At 35.7% G+C, this 17,391-nt stretch overlaps 1 protein-coding gene across 2 annotated transcripts in view; it reads right to left on the bottom strand.

Annotated features, from left to right (window-relative positions):
* cacna2d1a (calcium voltage-gated channel auxiliary subunit alpha2delta 1a) overlaps window positions 1–17,391 on the bottom strand; it is an 83,651-nt gene that overhangs the window by 50,762 nt on the left and 15,498 nt on the right. For both annotated transcript variants that reach the window (XM_089127295.1, XM_039668307.2), the window contains exons 2-4: window positions 15,423–15,504; window positions 13,543–13,659; window positions 2,505–2,564 (exon numbers count right to left, since the gene is read on the bottom strand). In XM_089127295.1, the coding sequence (XP_088983421.1) occupies window positions 2,505–2,564; window positions 13,543–13,659; window positions 15,423–15,504 (259 nt within the window). The remainder of the gene's footprint in view (window positions 1–2,504; window positions 2,565–13,542; window positions 13,660–15,422; window positions 15,505–17,391) is intronic.

Below are 17,391 nucleotides of genomic sequence, written 5' to 3'. Positions count from 1 at the left end.
TAAGGAAAAAAAAAAATACCCTAGACTGGCGAGGAACCATATATGTTAACTTCATTGCCCTTGATTTCCAACCTAAAAAAATAAAATAAAATAATTAAAACTCACAAATGTTTAGAAGTCTTATAATATCCTCCAATAACACTCTATGGTTGAAATTTTGAATTTCATTGAGTGCACTATAAAGGGTTAAGTTGGGTTTGTTTAGTTGCCCCTTTTTTTGTTATGGGCCCAGACCTGACTTCATTTTCATTCATTCCTTCACCTAGTTTGATTTTGTAACTTTATTTTTTGTATTTAATAAGTCAGCAGTGGGTCAGGCTTGAGCTTATGCACTGTGGTTATTTTACAAGCAGACCTGCTTAGTGACCTGGATGAGGCAGAAAAGGTGGGGCCCGATGCTATTAAAGAGCTGTGTTTACCTCCCCATGCCATTAGGAAGATAACCCGTGCCAAGTGTTTTAACATAGCTCTATATTTGTGTTTTTCAGTACAGAGGTTTGCAAAGATGACAATATCCACAAAGATAGCAATATCTAAAACCCTTGTCGGGACATTTTTGGTTCCCATGAGGAAAACAGCCTATAAATCAATCAGAATATATAATATACAGTTTGTACATTATAAAAATAATTGTTTATGGAATGTTCTCATAAAACGTGTGTGTGCGTGCAATGACACATAACAAAGGCAAGTAAATTGTCAGGGACTGCCTAACCAAGCATAGGAAGTGTCTATGAAGAGAGAGCGTTATATAAGAAAACTAATATAATGAATGATAAGAGGCATTCAAATTGTCTTTCCTCAAGCAATTCATTTTTTTTTTTTTTTACATTTTTGTTAACTGATGGTTAGGTCATTATGATATGTTTATCCGCATATTGTGATCTCCGATGCCTGTGTGAACATATATATATATACATATATAAGTTACATTATGAAGACAGACTGCCAGTTCACTTCACTGTTCACACACACACACACACAGAGTTCCATTGCATGCTATGGAAGGCCCCTTAGTTAGTCAATGGTCAGAGATGCAGGTCCACTCCTGGCATGTTTTTTGAAATAATAATAATAAAAAAAATACATATTTAAAGTTATATTATGAAAAAAAAGGACCTTAAAAGAAAATTTTGTATGTCATTTTTGTTTCTTCAAAATGACCAGAAACACTAGTCCCCTCTTGGCCAGTGTAGAGCGATAGGCCCGTTAGTAATATAGACGTGTGTGTGTGTCTTCTCCAAGGGTTGTTCTCCTCACAGTGTGAGGGCGCTGTCAGGACTAGCATTACTGGGGCGTTAACAAGCGAGCTCACTATCTGACATACAGTTGCCTTGGAGACATAGAAGTGGATCATCACCGGCTGCCGCCACCTGTCCTACTTGCTTGCTAATCATGTGGCAGACACTCTTTTTAGGTTATAGTACACTGATTGCTGAGACATACACGTACAAGTCACCTCTACATGGGATCAAATGCTTGACCAAGTAGGTTGTGTCTTTAACACAGTTGGTACCAGCATCCCATCAATAATTCAAAAGAAAAACTCTCCATCTGTCAGCAGTAACATAGCAATTGTGTCCATAAGAAACGCTTGAAGAAAAGCACCTGTCGTGACAGCTGCAGGCAGGAACGACTTTTGAACACAAAGGCACACTTATGTGTTTTGCCTAGAAATCGCCTAGAGTGTAACATCTATGTACAATATGTATAATTTTGATGGCCTTAATTTAATTTGATCATACCTTTTTTAATACTTAAGGATCCACAGAAACCCTCATGAAAAAAAAAGTAAAAGTAAAAAAAAAAGCATTGTCATAATGTCTCTCTCTGAGTGTATGTGTGAGTGTACAGTAAATCCTAATCATTCAGTATCATATACTGTATATTACTGTATTATGTGGTACTGCCAAAATATTAAGTAAGGTAATATGAGAAGGTGATCGAATCAACACACTTTTCCTCACTATCTCTCAAAACGGATTGATGTCATAGGCAGGTCTTCTAATCATGATGCTGTTAGTTTATATTCAGATTAAAACCACTGAATAAACAAAATTTGGGGTTAAAACTGAGCTTTTTGTATGTTAAAAGTACGTTAAATAGTGAATCTCCCTCAGTCTGATTCAGAAATTAAATATTGCTGCGATACAAATCTGGATGACTCATTTAAACAATACATGACTGACAAATCTATAACAGACAACTAGACATCACATCCATTCCTCTGCAAATTAGAATTGATATTTCAGTCCGTGGGAACCTGAAATGCATCAATACAACAGACGCAAGGTCTGAGATCAGGATGCCAACTTTTAACATCCCTATTGATTATCTCTTAATTGAGGTGATGGCATGTGTAAATATGTCAGGTAGGCCTATCTGTTGTTCTCTAATAAAGAACTAAATGAAAACATTCCCGGGCAAAAGTTTTGCAGCCTTATTTTTCCCACCTGTGTGTATGTATATCAGTGTTTATAAAATGTGTATGCGTGAAGCATTACGTCAAGGTCATCCTTCCACTGGTGTTCCATCTGTAGTTTCTCCGCAGCAGTCGCCAGCGCCTACAAACATAAGGAACAAGATGAAAGTTTCAAAGAATGGTATACATGTATATGCCCAAACGTACACATTTAACATGTACAATGTATAAACGTAATAGAGCATTAGCATATTCTGACGTGGCAATGAAGACTGGAGTAATGGCTGCTGAAAGTTCAGCTCTGCGTCACAGAAATAAATGACATTTTAAAATATATTACAATAGAAAACATGTATTTTTTATCAAATAAATGCAGCCTTGGTGAGGATAAGAGACAAACTTTTTTGAAATTCTTATCGACTAAACTTTTGGTATATTGTATATATAAAACACCATTTTAAACCAAGAAAAAGGACACCAAAACCTCATTCGTTCTAACATTTATAATCATCTAAAATAGATATAGTTTCATTTTATTGATTTTCTCGAATCTAATAAAAGAGCCTGACTTTATAACACAATAAATGTATTAACATGAATGAGTTCCAATAAAAACGTGTAATGTATCCATCAGAGTTAATTTGGGAAATGCAGCACAGATTATCAAAGTTAGAAGACACATGACCTGCATTCAGCCTTTACTCCAGATTCTCAGCTTCGGAGAAAACCCCTCAGTGATGGCACACTAAATTTAGACAGCATCTTAGGTCCAGTCAGGTCTCCTCAACTGATTAGGTTAATAACAGTATAACATGGTCTGTACTAGAAACTCACTGAATGTCTAATTTCCCCTGGGAACTTTCACACAACTCATTCCTGAAACTTATCCTGGAGCCCTTTTTTTTTACTTTTTATTGGCCTTGAAATTAGATTGAAGATTAGGGGTTCATGATGTCAAATCAATCTCAAAAGCCATGGGACCTGAAAACAAATTAAGAATTCTCACTCGATCTGCCAAAGATCACACTATATGAGATGGAGAGATTTTGATCAAAGAAACAGTGGTGGCCGGTGGGATTGTCATTTTGTGGCAGTTTATAATGAAGGCTAAAGCTTCAACTTCACTTCTTGGAGCATGTCATTTGCAACGACCATGCAGAAACATGAAACAGGAAAAATAACATAAAAGCCTCATGACTGTCAGCCCATTCACATCCCAAGGCGTCATCTAACTGACGCTTTTGACCATGCGTCAACATCCGACGCACATGGCACCCTTTAGCGTCAATATGAGACGCGCCTCCTAGTGGTCTAACCCTAACCCTACCCCATACCTAAACCTACCCGCGTCATCTAACTGACGCTAAAGTTTGCCATGTGCATCGGATTTAGACGCATGGTCAAAAGTGTCAGTTAGATGACGCCCTACAGGATGAGAATGCGTTGTGACTGTTTGTCAAGGTCAATATAATTAGCAGATAATTTGACCCCTTTTTTTTTACAGGCAATGTTAGTTCAGGCTGTAAAAAATTATATCGCTATCGCATATCGCAATTGCAATATTGACCTCAATAATCCCAATATGACATTTTCCTCATATCTTGCAGCCCTAATATTTATTGATTGATTCATGATATTTTGAAAATAATAATAATAATATCAAAGTTATTTAACAGTTTAAGAAGTATGGGCTATAATATCTGTATAAACCTAAATCTTGATAAGATGCATTCAAATTTGGACATTTGGATTTTTCTTTTCTGTCATTTTTTAAAGATTTTTCCTTGAATGCCACTAAAGGAGACAGACCTTTGAAGGCTTTTTATGCTGCAAGCACAAAATGTGGAAGATTTTCAAGGTCTCATGATGTTAATCCAAACAATACAGTAGATCCAGAGTATCGCCATTATAATAAGACTAAAAATAAACGTATTTTTATCACTTGATCCTCCAGGGTAAAATAATGAAGAAGTGTAACGCATGGCTAGATGATGAAATCTCTCCTCCCACTTTAGACATCCCATAATAACCCATTGACCCCGGGGTCTACACTCTCTGATGAGCTGTTGCCATAACAACCTGTGGTCTCAGTCTCATCAGGACTAGGGTGTTTTATCCTATCTGTTTTATCAATCCAGGGAGGATGGGTAGTCCGTGGTTCTCAAGTGAAACCATGCACACAGATCCTGTATCAGCATTCAAACACATCTCATCTCAGATTGACCAGGGTTGTTGCCAAATTTCACTGGGTCTGGAGCTATGTGGGTCTCTTCCCTGCAAGTATAAAGCCATGTACACAGTAGTTGTCAATTCAATTCCCACTAGGAGGCTTTGGACTGATGGATGGACGCTTTCCCCCCTTCACCTTCTGGGCTATCCATTGCTATAAGGTCTCTCTCTTTTGGAATAATTATAAATAATAAAGTGTTATTTTTTAAACTTTTTAAATTTAAACTTAAACTTAATATGTTAGGCAATATTTATTTATTTTTTTTTTTTGCCATCCCCGAATTGCCGCTAATTCGAAGTGAAAGTAAAGGGAGCACAGCCATATGGGAATTCATTAGAGTTGGAGAAAATGGGAAAACTCCATCATCCACTAACTACATTTTACTTTCGCTTCGAATTAGCGGAAATTCGGGGGCGGCAAAAATCCTTAATATAGCCTAACATATTAAGTTGAAGTTTTATTGGGTTTTATAAAAAAATAAAACTTTATTCTTTATATTTAATTCCTAATACTTAGCGAAAACTAAAATAAAATCGACAAAGGATGGATGCACACACATTCACACATAAACAAAACTGGGGTATATGTGCCCTCTGGCTGACCTAATTACACGACGACTAATTAAAGCAATAATTCAATAATATATATGTGCATTCTCCTTTGATGAGGGCATTTTAACATTAATAATAGTAAAACTCTACTATACCCAGCTTGTGTCTCTGTATAACATCACTACATTCAGCATTTTAAAAAAGCATTGACAAGCTCTTGAAAAGTCGGCCAATTACCCTTGAATCCTGCCACAGTGTTGAATGATGGAGGAAATGGTGTGAAATGCTCCAGGCTGGATTTGTCAAGTCTCCCTGCTGTTCTGAATGCGAGTCATTTAGCTCAGTTAGTTTAACGGGATCTCTATTTGGTCTCATTTTTGCTTTTATGTTTATGTTTTTATGTTCAACAGCTGCTGATAATGTATACAGTATTTACTGCACATTTATCAAAACATGAAAGGTAAATCATAAAAAGACATTTCATTTTAATGTAATGCATGCATGTGTGTGTCTATCCTACTCTACTCATCACAACAAAGAAACAAAGACAGAGTACGATAGGTGTACGAAACAACACTGAAGCCATGAATCCCATGAATACAACATCATAAAAACATACATGCAGTATGTCCCTTACTAAACAGTACACTACAGTTCAAAATGTTAGGGTCAGTAATTATTGTTTTAAAGAATTTAATACTTGTATTCAGTAAGGATGCATTTAATTGATCAAAAGTGGCAGTGAAGACATTTATAATGTTACATTAGATTTAAATTCCAAATAAATAGTGTTATTTTGAACATTTCATATGTATATATATATGTGTGTGTGTGTGTGTGTGCGTGTGTACGTGGTGGTACAGTCAGTATTAAATGGTAATACCATGGTACTTTGATAGCCTAAATGGGTATTTGTATTTTTTATTTTTTTTTTACAGTATGGACACTATAGGCTTTTACAAATTTGAACTGTAAAAACAATGAAACAGCAAACAATATAAAAGTTAACAAAAGTGGCCAGCACAAAATTTAATTAATAAATAGTATAAATGTATATCATTTAGTGACAGCTTGCCCTGGCTTAAAAAATATATACCCTTGACCTGAGAACATAGTTCACCCTTTCAGTTAAAATCTTATATTTTACCTCCCAGAAACTGCCCCCAAATAATGAATAACCATAGTCAATAAAATAGTTACCATATTCACATATAGGCACTTGGTAGTAGAACAGTATTTGACAAAAATGTTTAATTGAACAAAGTTTTGGGCAACAAAGAGCCACAATGAATAAGTGAAGGTAAAATATGATTTTAAAGGCTCAAGAAATTAAAGGAAACCGTGGCTGCGTCTTACCTTAAATAAATAAATACATTTTATCCTAAAATCTATGCCTTCCCTGCTTGGATCTGTGACAAGTAACATGGCCGCGAGCCAAATCAAAATGAGATGAATAGGGTCCACTAATTCATTTAGTAAATCTGAAGCTGAAGTCTTTATTACAGTTGCTGGAGAGCGTCCATATTGTGAGCGGCACTCTTAACCTTTCAATGTGACTCAACAACATGGAGACAATGAACTTCTGAACTTCGCTCAAGATATCAATACTCTACAACAGCACATGAAAATACGGTTGTGGAAATCGAGCAGTTTTCACGCCTCTCAGCAGAGTGTAAACACAGACTATAAAAAAGAAGACTGTGATCCCAGTAACGCTCATCATGTTCAGCCTGGCAAAGGCTGATGGAAGCTGGAGCATGTGGCAGGGTAAACTGTACTGTCTTTCCAGAGTTCAACAGGAGCCATTTTGACTCAAGGTGGGTATGAAAAGCTTATTGGGATCCACCACCTGTCACTGTTCCAAGCCAAACGTGAGGAAACTGCATCCAGCACTACAATTCAACATACTGAAAACCAGCCTGAGGCCAAGGGATATGATCCACAACAGGCTTTGAAACAGATGGCTCCATATATGTATGTGTGTGTAGAGATACAGTTCTTATTTCAAAATGCTTCCACTTGTTAGGACATTTATTTTGCGTGTGTATGAAAAAAAAAAAAACCCTGAAAAAAAAAAAGTTTTCTTGTAGGACCGCAATAAGATTAAATGAAGATTAGATAGAACATTTGTTCTTCTGCTTCTGGTGTAAAATTGTTTGGTGTACACTGTAAAAATGAATATGCTTTATAATCAATATAGAATTCTGGCAACAGATCACAAGCAATATTATTAATTAAATTTAACAAATTAGAATTGAGTAATAATTATTCAAATAATTCCTTAAAAGTTAACCATTTAAAATGAGTCAGGTTTACACCAAAAAAATGTAACAACAATATCTCACTAACAGACAGACGTCAAAGATTAATTAAGATCTCTTTATTTTATATTGCCAACATTGAAGACTGATGTTAACAAGCAGAATCACTGAAGGAGAAAACCATCATTTTAAAACAAACCTAAAACAAACACCGATCACCGTAATGGTGACTTCAATTTATGTTTTTTTGGTTGTTGTTGTACGTTTTACTCATTTTAAATGGTTAACTTTTAAGGGATTAATTTGATTAATTATTACTCAATTTTAATTTGTTAAATTTATTTAATAGTGTTGCTTGTAATCTGTTGCCACAATGTTTTTTGATTAGATAAAGCATATTCATTTTTACAGTGTATATAGGTGTATCTAGAAAGAGATTTCAGAAGAGATCTTAATGTTTTGCCAAATCTGAAATCGGAGATTGAATTTGAGCAATTTTCATCATTTTGTTCCAATACCAAATTATCTGGGTGAAAATTTCCATATTAACTTTATAGCTCTATACTCCTAATCTCTGATTTGTGTTGAGTATATCTAGCCAAACAACAACACTCTCCAGTCTCAGTCTCACTAAAAAAGATCAGTGATCAACTGTAAGATTACCCATCCTCGTACCATCCCATTAAAGTTCCCAGCACAGGGTGTTTAAGCAGAAGTGAAAATATCTCCCAGTGAAGTCACACTGTGGGTGGACAGCACTGTAATTATGCAGCTCTTCATTGCTGAGATGAGAGTTTAACTACTGCCAGCTCTCACACTAGTGCTTCATTATGTCTCATATTAGGTTGGTGGAGTTTGCAGAAAGTTAGTGTGAGCCTTCTATCATTTGTTGCCAACACTTGTTGGGAGACAGGTGGTACAGCTAAGTTTAGCAGTGTCTGTGTATGGAGCCAATTGGTACCGCAGAAACCAACAGCCACTAGGATCTGGTGATGATGTTTCTGGTAGTACAACTGTCTGTTACAATGAATGTTTTGCCAGTAACCAATATATTTTAGATCCCCGGACAGTTCCAACAGGTAGATCAAGACAAAAAGGGCTCTTCCCATTTCCTGAGTTGTTATGGAACTCATTTACACTGCACAATTAGTTCACTTATTTGACATGTGGTACCTTTGACAGCCGTTTGTCCTCTGAGAAGCACTGAATGCTTATGGGTATTGTACTGCGACATCATACCCTTTGTCTGTCCTTCAAGTCCTTACTCTACCCCATTACAATGAGGGACTCATTCAGTACATTTCCTAAGGTGAAGTTCTCCTTCCTGAAATCTAATCAGTCAGTCTAGACTTTCACAGAAATTGAGTAAGACTACAACCAGTTCTTGGGATGGAAGAATATGGAGGGATATATATATATATATACTGAATACGTAGCGATCCATCAAGAGAAATAGAAAGCAACAATCTAAATAATTAATACTTAAACAACAAGAAAGAGTTGGACGTGGGTAGTGCTATAAAGAAAGACACCATCCTCCCATCGCTTAAAAGTAATAGCACACATTTCCTCAACAAGCTAACTGTACTGGAGTGAACTGAACATCATTGAAACCGGAAAAAAACAACCCAGTGCTGTTTACTGATGTTATCCTGCAGCTCTCTAGCCCTTCACTGCACATCATCCAAAGAAAGACTGATAGAATAAGAAACGAGTGCAGGCAGGAGAGGGAAGGGGCTTCTGGAGATTAATTTAGTGTGTACAGTATTGGCCCATGAGAGTCTAGTTTCCAGAAACTCTATAATGATATTTAGCTGTCCAAGAATCAGCGCATAGAACGACTGAACTGCTGGTGCTGTTTTATCTGCAACATCAAACAGAGAGCAAACAAACACCCTTCCTTTCCATCTGTTGTGTCCCTTTTGATGGATGCAAGCTTCTCTTTCCTCAGTGTGTGTCTCTCTCTCTCTGTCATGCTTTTCATTTTTCTTCCTTTTGATGCAGCATTTAGCAGTTGGGCTCTCAGATCACTGTGAAAGAACCTTTTTTTCTTTCTAAAAACAGAAGCAAATACTTTGAATTACCATACGTACACACTCTGGATCTGTTCCAAAACTTGGCCACCACCTAGACAGAACTTTAAGGCTTCACAGACACAATCATGACACAAATGAGATGTAGTATGTTATGAAATAATTTAAAGTATAAAGTGTCAAAAATGCACTATTATAATATCTTTGTGTGTATTCATCCATCCATCCATCTACCTGTCCATCTCTCCATCTCTCCATCTATCTTATTGCTAGTTGGTTTAATTGTCATTGAAAGAAGTTACTTATAACTTTCAAAAAATGTTGAATGTCAACCCTCAAGAGAGCAAAATAAATGTTTTATTAGCGAAAAATTTGAGACATGTCCAATTTGTGTGCTTTTGTAATTGTCTAGCAATAAAGATTAACATAAAATAGAACATTTTAGAGATTATATCAATCAAAATAAATAAAACCTAATTAATGCTAAATAAATTTAGTGCTAGATATAAGGCTAAATGCTTATTTGCATATACTGATAACGTCCTATACATTTAAGGGAAAAAAATGTTCTTTAAAACTCTTAAAAAATTGTTCTTTCCAAAAAGTGTTGGAACGATGTCCAGAGAGAGTGAGAGGGAGCAATTGGTAGAAAGAAAGAATTGACAAGGAAAAGTTAATTTCAGTAGGTTGAATGGCTGTAATTGGAATAAAGTCAAGGGAGAGGGAGACACACACAGAGAGAGAGGGGGGCAAAAGTGAGACATTTTAACTGTTAAAGTGATTTGATTGACGTTAAAGAAAACACTGTCTCCATCAACAGCTAGCACCTTCAGTTTCCTGTTGGACAACACAGCATCCCGACCGCATGTCAAGCATTCTCCGTTAACTTGCATCGACTGTGCAGACAGCTGCTGATGGATGCCTCCAAATTAAAGACACTCACTGATCAACTTAACTGAGCTGCCAATCAATCAATCAATCAGTCTAATCCAACCCCAGCATCCCACAGTCGAGATCAGTCAAGTCTGATCCAGCAGATATTGATTAGAACAAGACATGATCTGTGGTCACTCAGGAAAGAACAACAGGAACGTGAACAGCACCACATGATCGGCAAGATATGCTCATCGTCACAGTGACAGCTGACTTCCAGTGGTGGAATAAGAGGCCAATCAATGATTCTCAAGCAAAAGCACTTCCTTAGAAGAAAGTTTCTCAGAAACAACAGTTGGGCAATGAGTTAGACAGGAAGAAACCACCGGACTGATGTGCAACACAACCAATTAGAGTGTGTCTTGTTTTATGTGCCATTTAAAAGCAGGTTAATCTTAATGGTGCCACAATAACAAGCTGATTCATTTAGGGAGGAAGGAAGGAAGTAAGCAAGGAAGGAAGGAAGCAAAGAATGAAGGAAGGAAGCAAAGAAGGAAGGAAGGAAGAAAGCAAGCAAGCAAGGAAGGAAGGAAGCAATGAAGGAAGCAAGGAAGAAGGAAGAAAAGAAGGAAGGAAGAAAGCAAGGAAGAAGGAAGCAAAGAAGGAAGGAAGGAAGGAAGCAAAGAATGAAGCAAGGAAGCAAGGAAAGAAGGAATGAAAGATGTAAGGAAGCAATGAATAAGGAAGCAAAGAAGGAAGGAGGGAAGCAAAGAAGGAAGCAAGGAAGGAAGGAAGCAAGGAAGCAGAAGAAGGAAGCAAAGAAGGAAGGAAGGAAGGATAGAAGGAAGCAAGGAAGAAGGAAGCAAAGAAGGAAGGAAGGAAGGATAGAAGGAAGCAAGGAAGGAAGCAAGGAAGGAAGGAAGGAAGGAAGGAAGGAAGAAGGAAGGAATGATAGAAGGAAGCAAGGAAGAAGGAAGGATAGAAGGAAGCAAAGAAGGAAGCAAGGAAGAAGGAAGGAAGGAATGATAGAAGGAAGCAAAGAAGGAAGCAAGGAAGGAAGCAAGGAAGAAGGAATGATGGAAGGAAGCAAGGAAGGAAAGAAGGAAGGAAGGAAACCAGGAAGGAGGGAAGTAAGGAAGGAAGGAAGGACAAACGAAAAAGTTAGTGCACAAATATAAAATAAATATACTCTACAGAAAATCTGAAATATTTTAAAAAGATGTGCTTAATTGTACTACCTGCATTTATTGATTAATTAAATGTAATATTTTTGGTTCTTTTGTAATGCTTAATTAAAAAAATGTAATTAATAAAAATTAGTTAATTTATTTATTTATTTAATGCTTTTGATTCACTAGAGTTGCCGAACTTGATGTACTTGTGATCTTTTTAATTATAGGCAGGATACAAAACTAAAAAAAATAATAAAAACATATACATATATAAATAAACAGCACAGCTCTGACTCAACTAAGTCTTTTTCATCTGAATGTGACTATAAAAGTAGAGGAGAGAAAAGCATGAAAACAGGCAAGTAATGGTCACGTTTGTGTTTGTGTCGGTGGAGGGAGAACACTAGATAAAGACTATTTTAAATGGAGTGACATGAGGACAGTCTCCAGCCTGGGCATTGTGACTGGAGGTAGAAACAATTAGCCAAAAATACACACACACACACACACACACACACACAAATAAACAGAAGCAAACAGCCAAAGTGTCCCCGCACCAAAACCAGCTATTACAGATCCAATGACCTAAGAGCAGTTATTTCCATCATGTGACCCACACTTACGCTTTCGTATCCATTAAAACAAGAGCACTTATTTCAGACCAATTAAGCATGACAGAAAAAAAGCCAGCAGGCGAAAAAAGGAAAGGGACAGTGAGAAAGAGAGAGAAGGAGTGAAAGGTCAATACATTTATTTAGTCATCAGGGTGAGCTGTCAGCGATGTGTTTAATGCTCACCAATAAAAGCAGCTCGCCAGTCTGCTATATACATCACCCGCACTTCAGGAGGAAGAGTTAAACATTTATAACATTGACTGACCCTGCTCAAGCGCACACAACATATGGTATTTCTCCACTCTCTGGGAAAATGAGCCAGCATAATCATATCTAATGATTTCTATTCATACAATAATGGAAAATGCTCTTGAGACAGTTTTCAGGGCATACAGCGTACAGTTTAACAAGAAAGAAAATCAAAAGGACAGAGCGTATGGACAAGCTAATTAACTTTCAGCTTAAAGCAGCCCTCCAACATTCTGGACTCAGTTTTATCAGAGCTAGATCAATGCAGATCGATCCAAGCTGGATCTTTCTGTCAGATCTAATTTACTTTGGACCGAGCAGAAAAAACAATGGCTATTTTTGAAACACTAGCTTAGTACGTACTACACACTCTTAAAAAAAAAAAAGAGGTTCATACATGGAACATAGGGTTCTTGACCCAATTTTTACAAACCCTTAATACCAAAAAGGTTCTGTTGAGAAATATATTAAATATGCAAGCATTTGATATATTTCTCCTTACATAGAACCTTTTTATACCTTCATTTTGTCAACAGATTGGTTTGTTTATTGTTCATTTCAGCAAATTTAGTAGGTCATCTGGGTATTTTACGCATTCAAAAAATTTATAAAGAAAATATACTGCTGAAATAGCAAGAGCATTATGCAAGTATGACACCTGGAATACACCTCGACGGGTGGAAATCAACATGATTAAATATGATTGCATCAAATAAAACATATACATTCAGTTGCAATGTATAACAGGGTTTTTCCTGCACTGACCAAAGAGCATCAAAGGTTTCCATTTACATGTTTTTACTGCATTGAGCTGTTATCACTTCATCACAGACAAATCTGTTTACTGAATGAACGCAATGGGCAAACCTAATCGTAACTTTCATCATAACCAAAGTATAAACACGATGTCACTAAGAGATTCATCGCAGAGCACATACAGTACAGCTTCCTTGATTATAATGGAAGTTTTGTGTACCTTTCCAAGAATGAAGCTTTGTGTACCTCGTGTTGAACTCAAGTCGCCACCACAGAAGACCATTTTTGACCCATGCAGGAAAAACCCAGGGTAACATCTCAAAAAATGCCCTAAAAGTGCTACACGTTTTGAATATTAGGTTGGTAACGTGTAATACTTACTTCTAGAGCTTTGGAGCGGCTGGCAAGAAGTTTTTCGATTTCACTCGCAGCTTTTGCCACCAGCTGTTCAGCGTTGTTTTGCTTCACAGTATAGTGTTTGTGCAAATCCTTGAAAATCTGAGAAGGAGAGAGGTTTAAGGTTTCAGGTTTACTTGCTGAAATTTGTCTAAAAAGCCATCACTTATTATGAGCAGAGAGAAAGAAAAGGCAGATAACTCTTGAGGTGTCATAGCCTTGACAGACTGCATAGCATTCATTACAAATGTTCCTGCAAATCTTATTAGTCGTATATATTTATATATATATATATATATATATATATATATATATATAAGGCTGTGACAGATAATCAATGCATAAAACAAAACAGATTTAAGTCAACCTTTTTGCAATTAAACCAAGACACAACTATGTAAAAAGAGTAAAGCTGGTAAGAACGTATATGAATTATGGAATATTCTAAGACTCTGCTAAACCAAACAGGCAATTATTTAGTGGTTAGAAGGTCTCCTGTAAAACGTCAATAGTTATGATGGGTATACTTGAATAGAATTTAAATAATAAATAAAATGAATAAAAAATATAATAAGTTATATTAATATTAACTGCAAGGCCAAAAAAAGAATAATTGGTTCCTGTCTTTTATCAGACTGTTGCTATCAATACTGTGGTAAAGTGTATATATATTTTTAACAAAGAAATAGGTAATATATATATACTTTGAACCCTGCTTTCCAGAACCTCCAGTGTAGATTTGTGGATGTTAGTGTCTGATCATTTAGGATATTCACTCTTAAATTTGTTTAGACGTAAAAAAAATACACCATAAAGGACTGTGATTGGATATGCACAGGTGTGAACCTGTTCCTGTAAAAAAAAAGGTCATTTTCCTTTATTGTTATATATGACAGAATCTTTGGACCAAAGGAATCATTGACCCCATGTACCACTGCAGATCGCCACCCAGTTTAACAGCAGGCAGCATGCATTGTGGGTTGATGGAATTCTTTGGCTTTCTCCCATAGTAAACCTATCTGAACACATTCAATATTCTTTTCAGAATGGCAAACCGCCTGACAAACACTAAAAGGTTTTGATGAGACTGGGTCACAGAGATGCTGATGTTTTGCTCCTTTGAAGCAGTACAGTATATGAAAATTTCAGGCAAAATGAAAATTCTGTAATCATTTATTCACCTTCATGTCATTCTAAACCTGAATGATTTTTTTTTTTGCATAGAAAGAAAGCTTTAGAACCAGTGCCCTTGGAATTTGAGCACTGATATCAGCTCATAGCCAGTCCCATTCATTTTCTCCATAGGGACATGTATTTTTAATTAATGAAAACTTTTCACTTTTAGAATGTCTTTCTTTCTTCAGTCTAAAAGAAATTAGGGTTTTTGATGAAAATACTCTCCATATTATGTACTTTACTGGTAACCAAACGGTTCAAGGTCCAAAGACCCTTATTCATCGTTTGCACTGAAAGTGTATTTTGGACCTTGAACCGTTTGGTTACCAGTAAAGTACATTATATGGAGAAAAATCCTGGAATATCAAAAACCTTAATTTCTTTTCGACTGAAGAAAGAAAGATATGGATATCTTGGATGACATGGGGGTGAGTAAATTATCAGCACAAGTTTTTTTTTTTTTTAAAGTGAACTACTCAAGACAGGACCTGCCATGATGTTGTCAATTGATGGTATACATCTATGTTGAAGCCATTTATCCTGTATATATTTTCTATACTGCCACAAGAACTTCTTGATTTTATACAGACAAACACAAATGTGTCTCTGTGTAAAATCAGAAGGTTTTTGTGGCAGCATAGAAAATCTGTTTGTGCGTGTTAAGCTGAAAGACAGTTGTGTGGTCTTACTTCTTTGAGCTTATGTATGCCGCTCTCAGCATCGATCAACTGCACAAGCTCCTCCTGCATCTGTTCTGCCCATTTGCGGGTCCTGCGGACACAAAAAACTCAGATTTAGTTGTTTTTTAAACAAAGATCTGTGATGATGAACATAAGCACATTTCCCAGTTCTTTTATTTCATTGTTTGCATTTACAGTAAAAATCAATTTAGCACAAAAATGAGAGAAAATAATCATTGCACATCCTGCCTTTTCATTGCAACATGACTCATGGTGATGATATTGAAAAGCACACTGGAACTTGAAGTCAAAATATCATAAAAAAAAGTTATTATAAATAATTTATTCTCATTTGACAAAATGAAGTCCCGTCCTACATTTTTTTTTCCCAATTTCTTTTTTTCAAAGTCTTTTCTCTTAGATATAAGTCACAATAGAAAAGAAAAAATGGTCTCAATTTTTACCTCCATGAAACTTGTGCGCAATAGGCTATACTTCACGTTCAAAAATTTGTGAGAAACATCAAAATTTAAATTTCAAAAATTCAAATCATGCTCTTCACTGTACCTATATGTACCTGTAACTAAATGTAAATGTACCAGTATCTAAATGACATAAAATAGCATTGGTTCTCATCAGGCCTGTCTCAACATACAGTAACTAATTGTGAGGCATGGCTATTTTCAGTGAGTAACAACTTTCAGACTATTCCAGTAACACTTTACATTATCTCAATGGTTTACATGAGTTAATGTATTAACAACATGAACTAACAAGCAATACATTTATTACTATATTTATTCATCTGTTTAAAGGTTAATCAAATTAAACTCATTCATGTTAGTTCACAGTGCATTAATTTAAAGTAAACAAATACAACTATTGATTTTAATAATGTATCAGTAAATGATAAAATTAATATTAACTATATTTAAGAAGAACTATGATTAATAATTGTTGTAGAAGTATTGTTCATTCTTAGTTCTTGTTAATAATGTAAATTTTATCATTTACCAATACATTATTTAAATCAATAGTTGTATTTGTTAACTTTAATGCACTGTTATGAACTATTAACTAATAATGAACTAACATGAATGACTTTAATTTGATCAACCGTTAAAAAGATGAATAAATGCTGTAGAACTATTGTTCATTCTTAGTTAACTAATGTTAAATAATGAGACCTTATTGTAAAGCCTTACCTCTATATTTCTCATCTAAAACGAATATGTTATAGTCATTACAACTGCATGGTATTTTTAAAAGTCCTTTTTTGGTCCATTCAGCAGGATTTTATATGGGTTATATGAATTATGATATGGGTTTAAAACATCATGATGGTGAGTCAAAAATCAATAAAGTTAGTCATTCTTAATTCATTATGATATTAAAGGGGTCCTATTACATATATATTTTACATTTTCAACTTTTTTTAGTGTGTTTTGCTGTTTGAGCATTAAAAAGAGAGTTATTCTCTATACCAGTATGCATTGCTTATGAACTCCTCATAACTGAAATGCTTACTGAAATGCCTCAATTGTTGTATTTTAGTCAATTTTCTACTACACCCGTGATGTACACATCACAATATCCCTCATCTAAATAATTCCCGGCAAAAGCATGTGGATAAAAAGTTGGGCGAGGAGGCCTAATGCCATTAAATGATCTAAACATATTCTAGTAAACCCCACAAACATAACGGTGAACTTGTAAATGAGCATAATAGGACCCCTTTAACAAAGATAGATGAAGGGGGATCATATTATGATTTTATATTTAACCCCGCCTACAGTCTTAGATTATCCCCCTGCTGACCAGCCACCTTCTGTTTTAAATACTTAAATCTAAAACTGTAGAGCAGACAGCGCGCATGCCTCTATCTAAGGGGACTACTGTAGCTGTATTGGAGCCCTCTAAAGCAAAGCAGAACAAGTGCTGTAGAAGTAAAGGGAGATAAAAAAAAAATAGGTGTGAA

Source organism: Pimephales promelas, chromosome 24 (genome assembly GCF_988280905.1).
Source record: "Pimephales promelas chromosome 24, fPimPro1.hap1.1, whole genome shotgun sequence".
NCBI lineage: Eukaryota > Metazoa > Chordata > Actinopteri > Cypriniformes > Leuciscidae > Pimephales > Pimephales promelas.
This window is presented reverse-complemented; position numbering and strand designations above follow the sequence as displayed.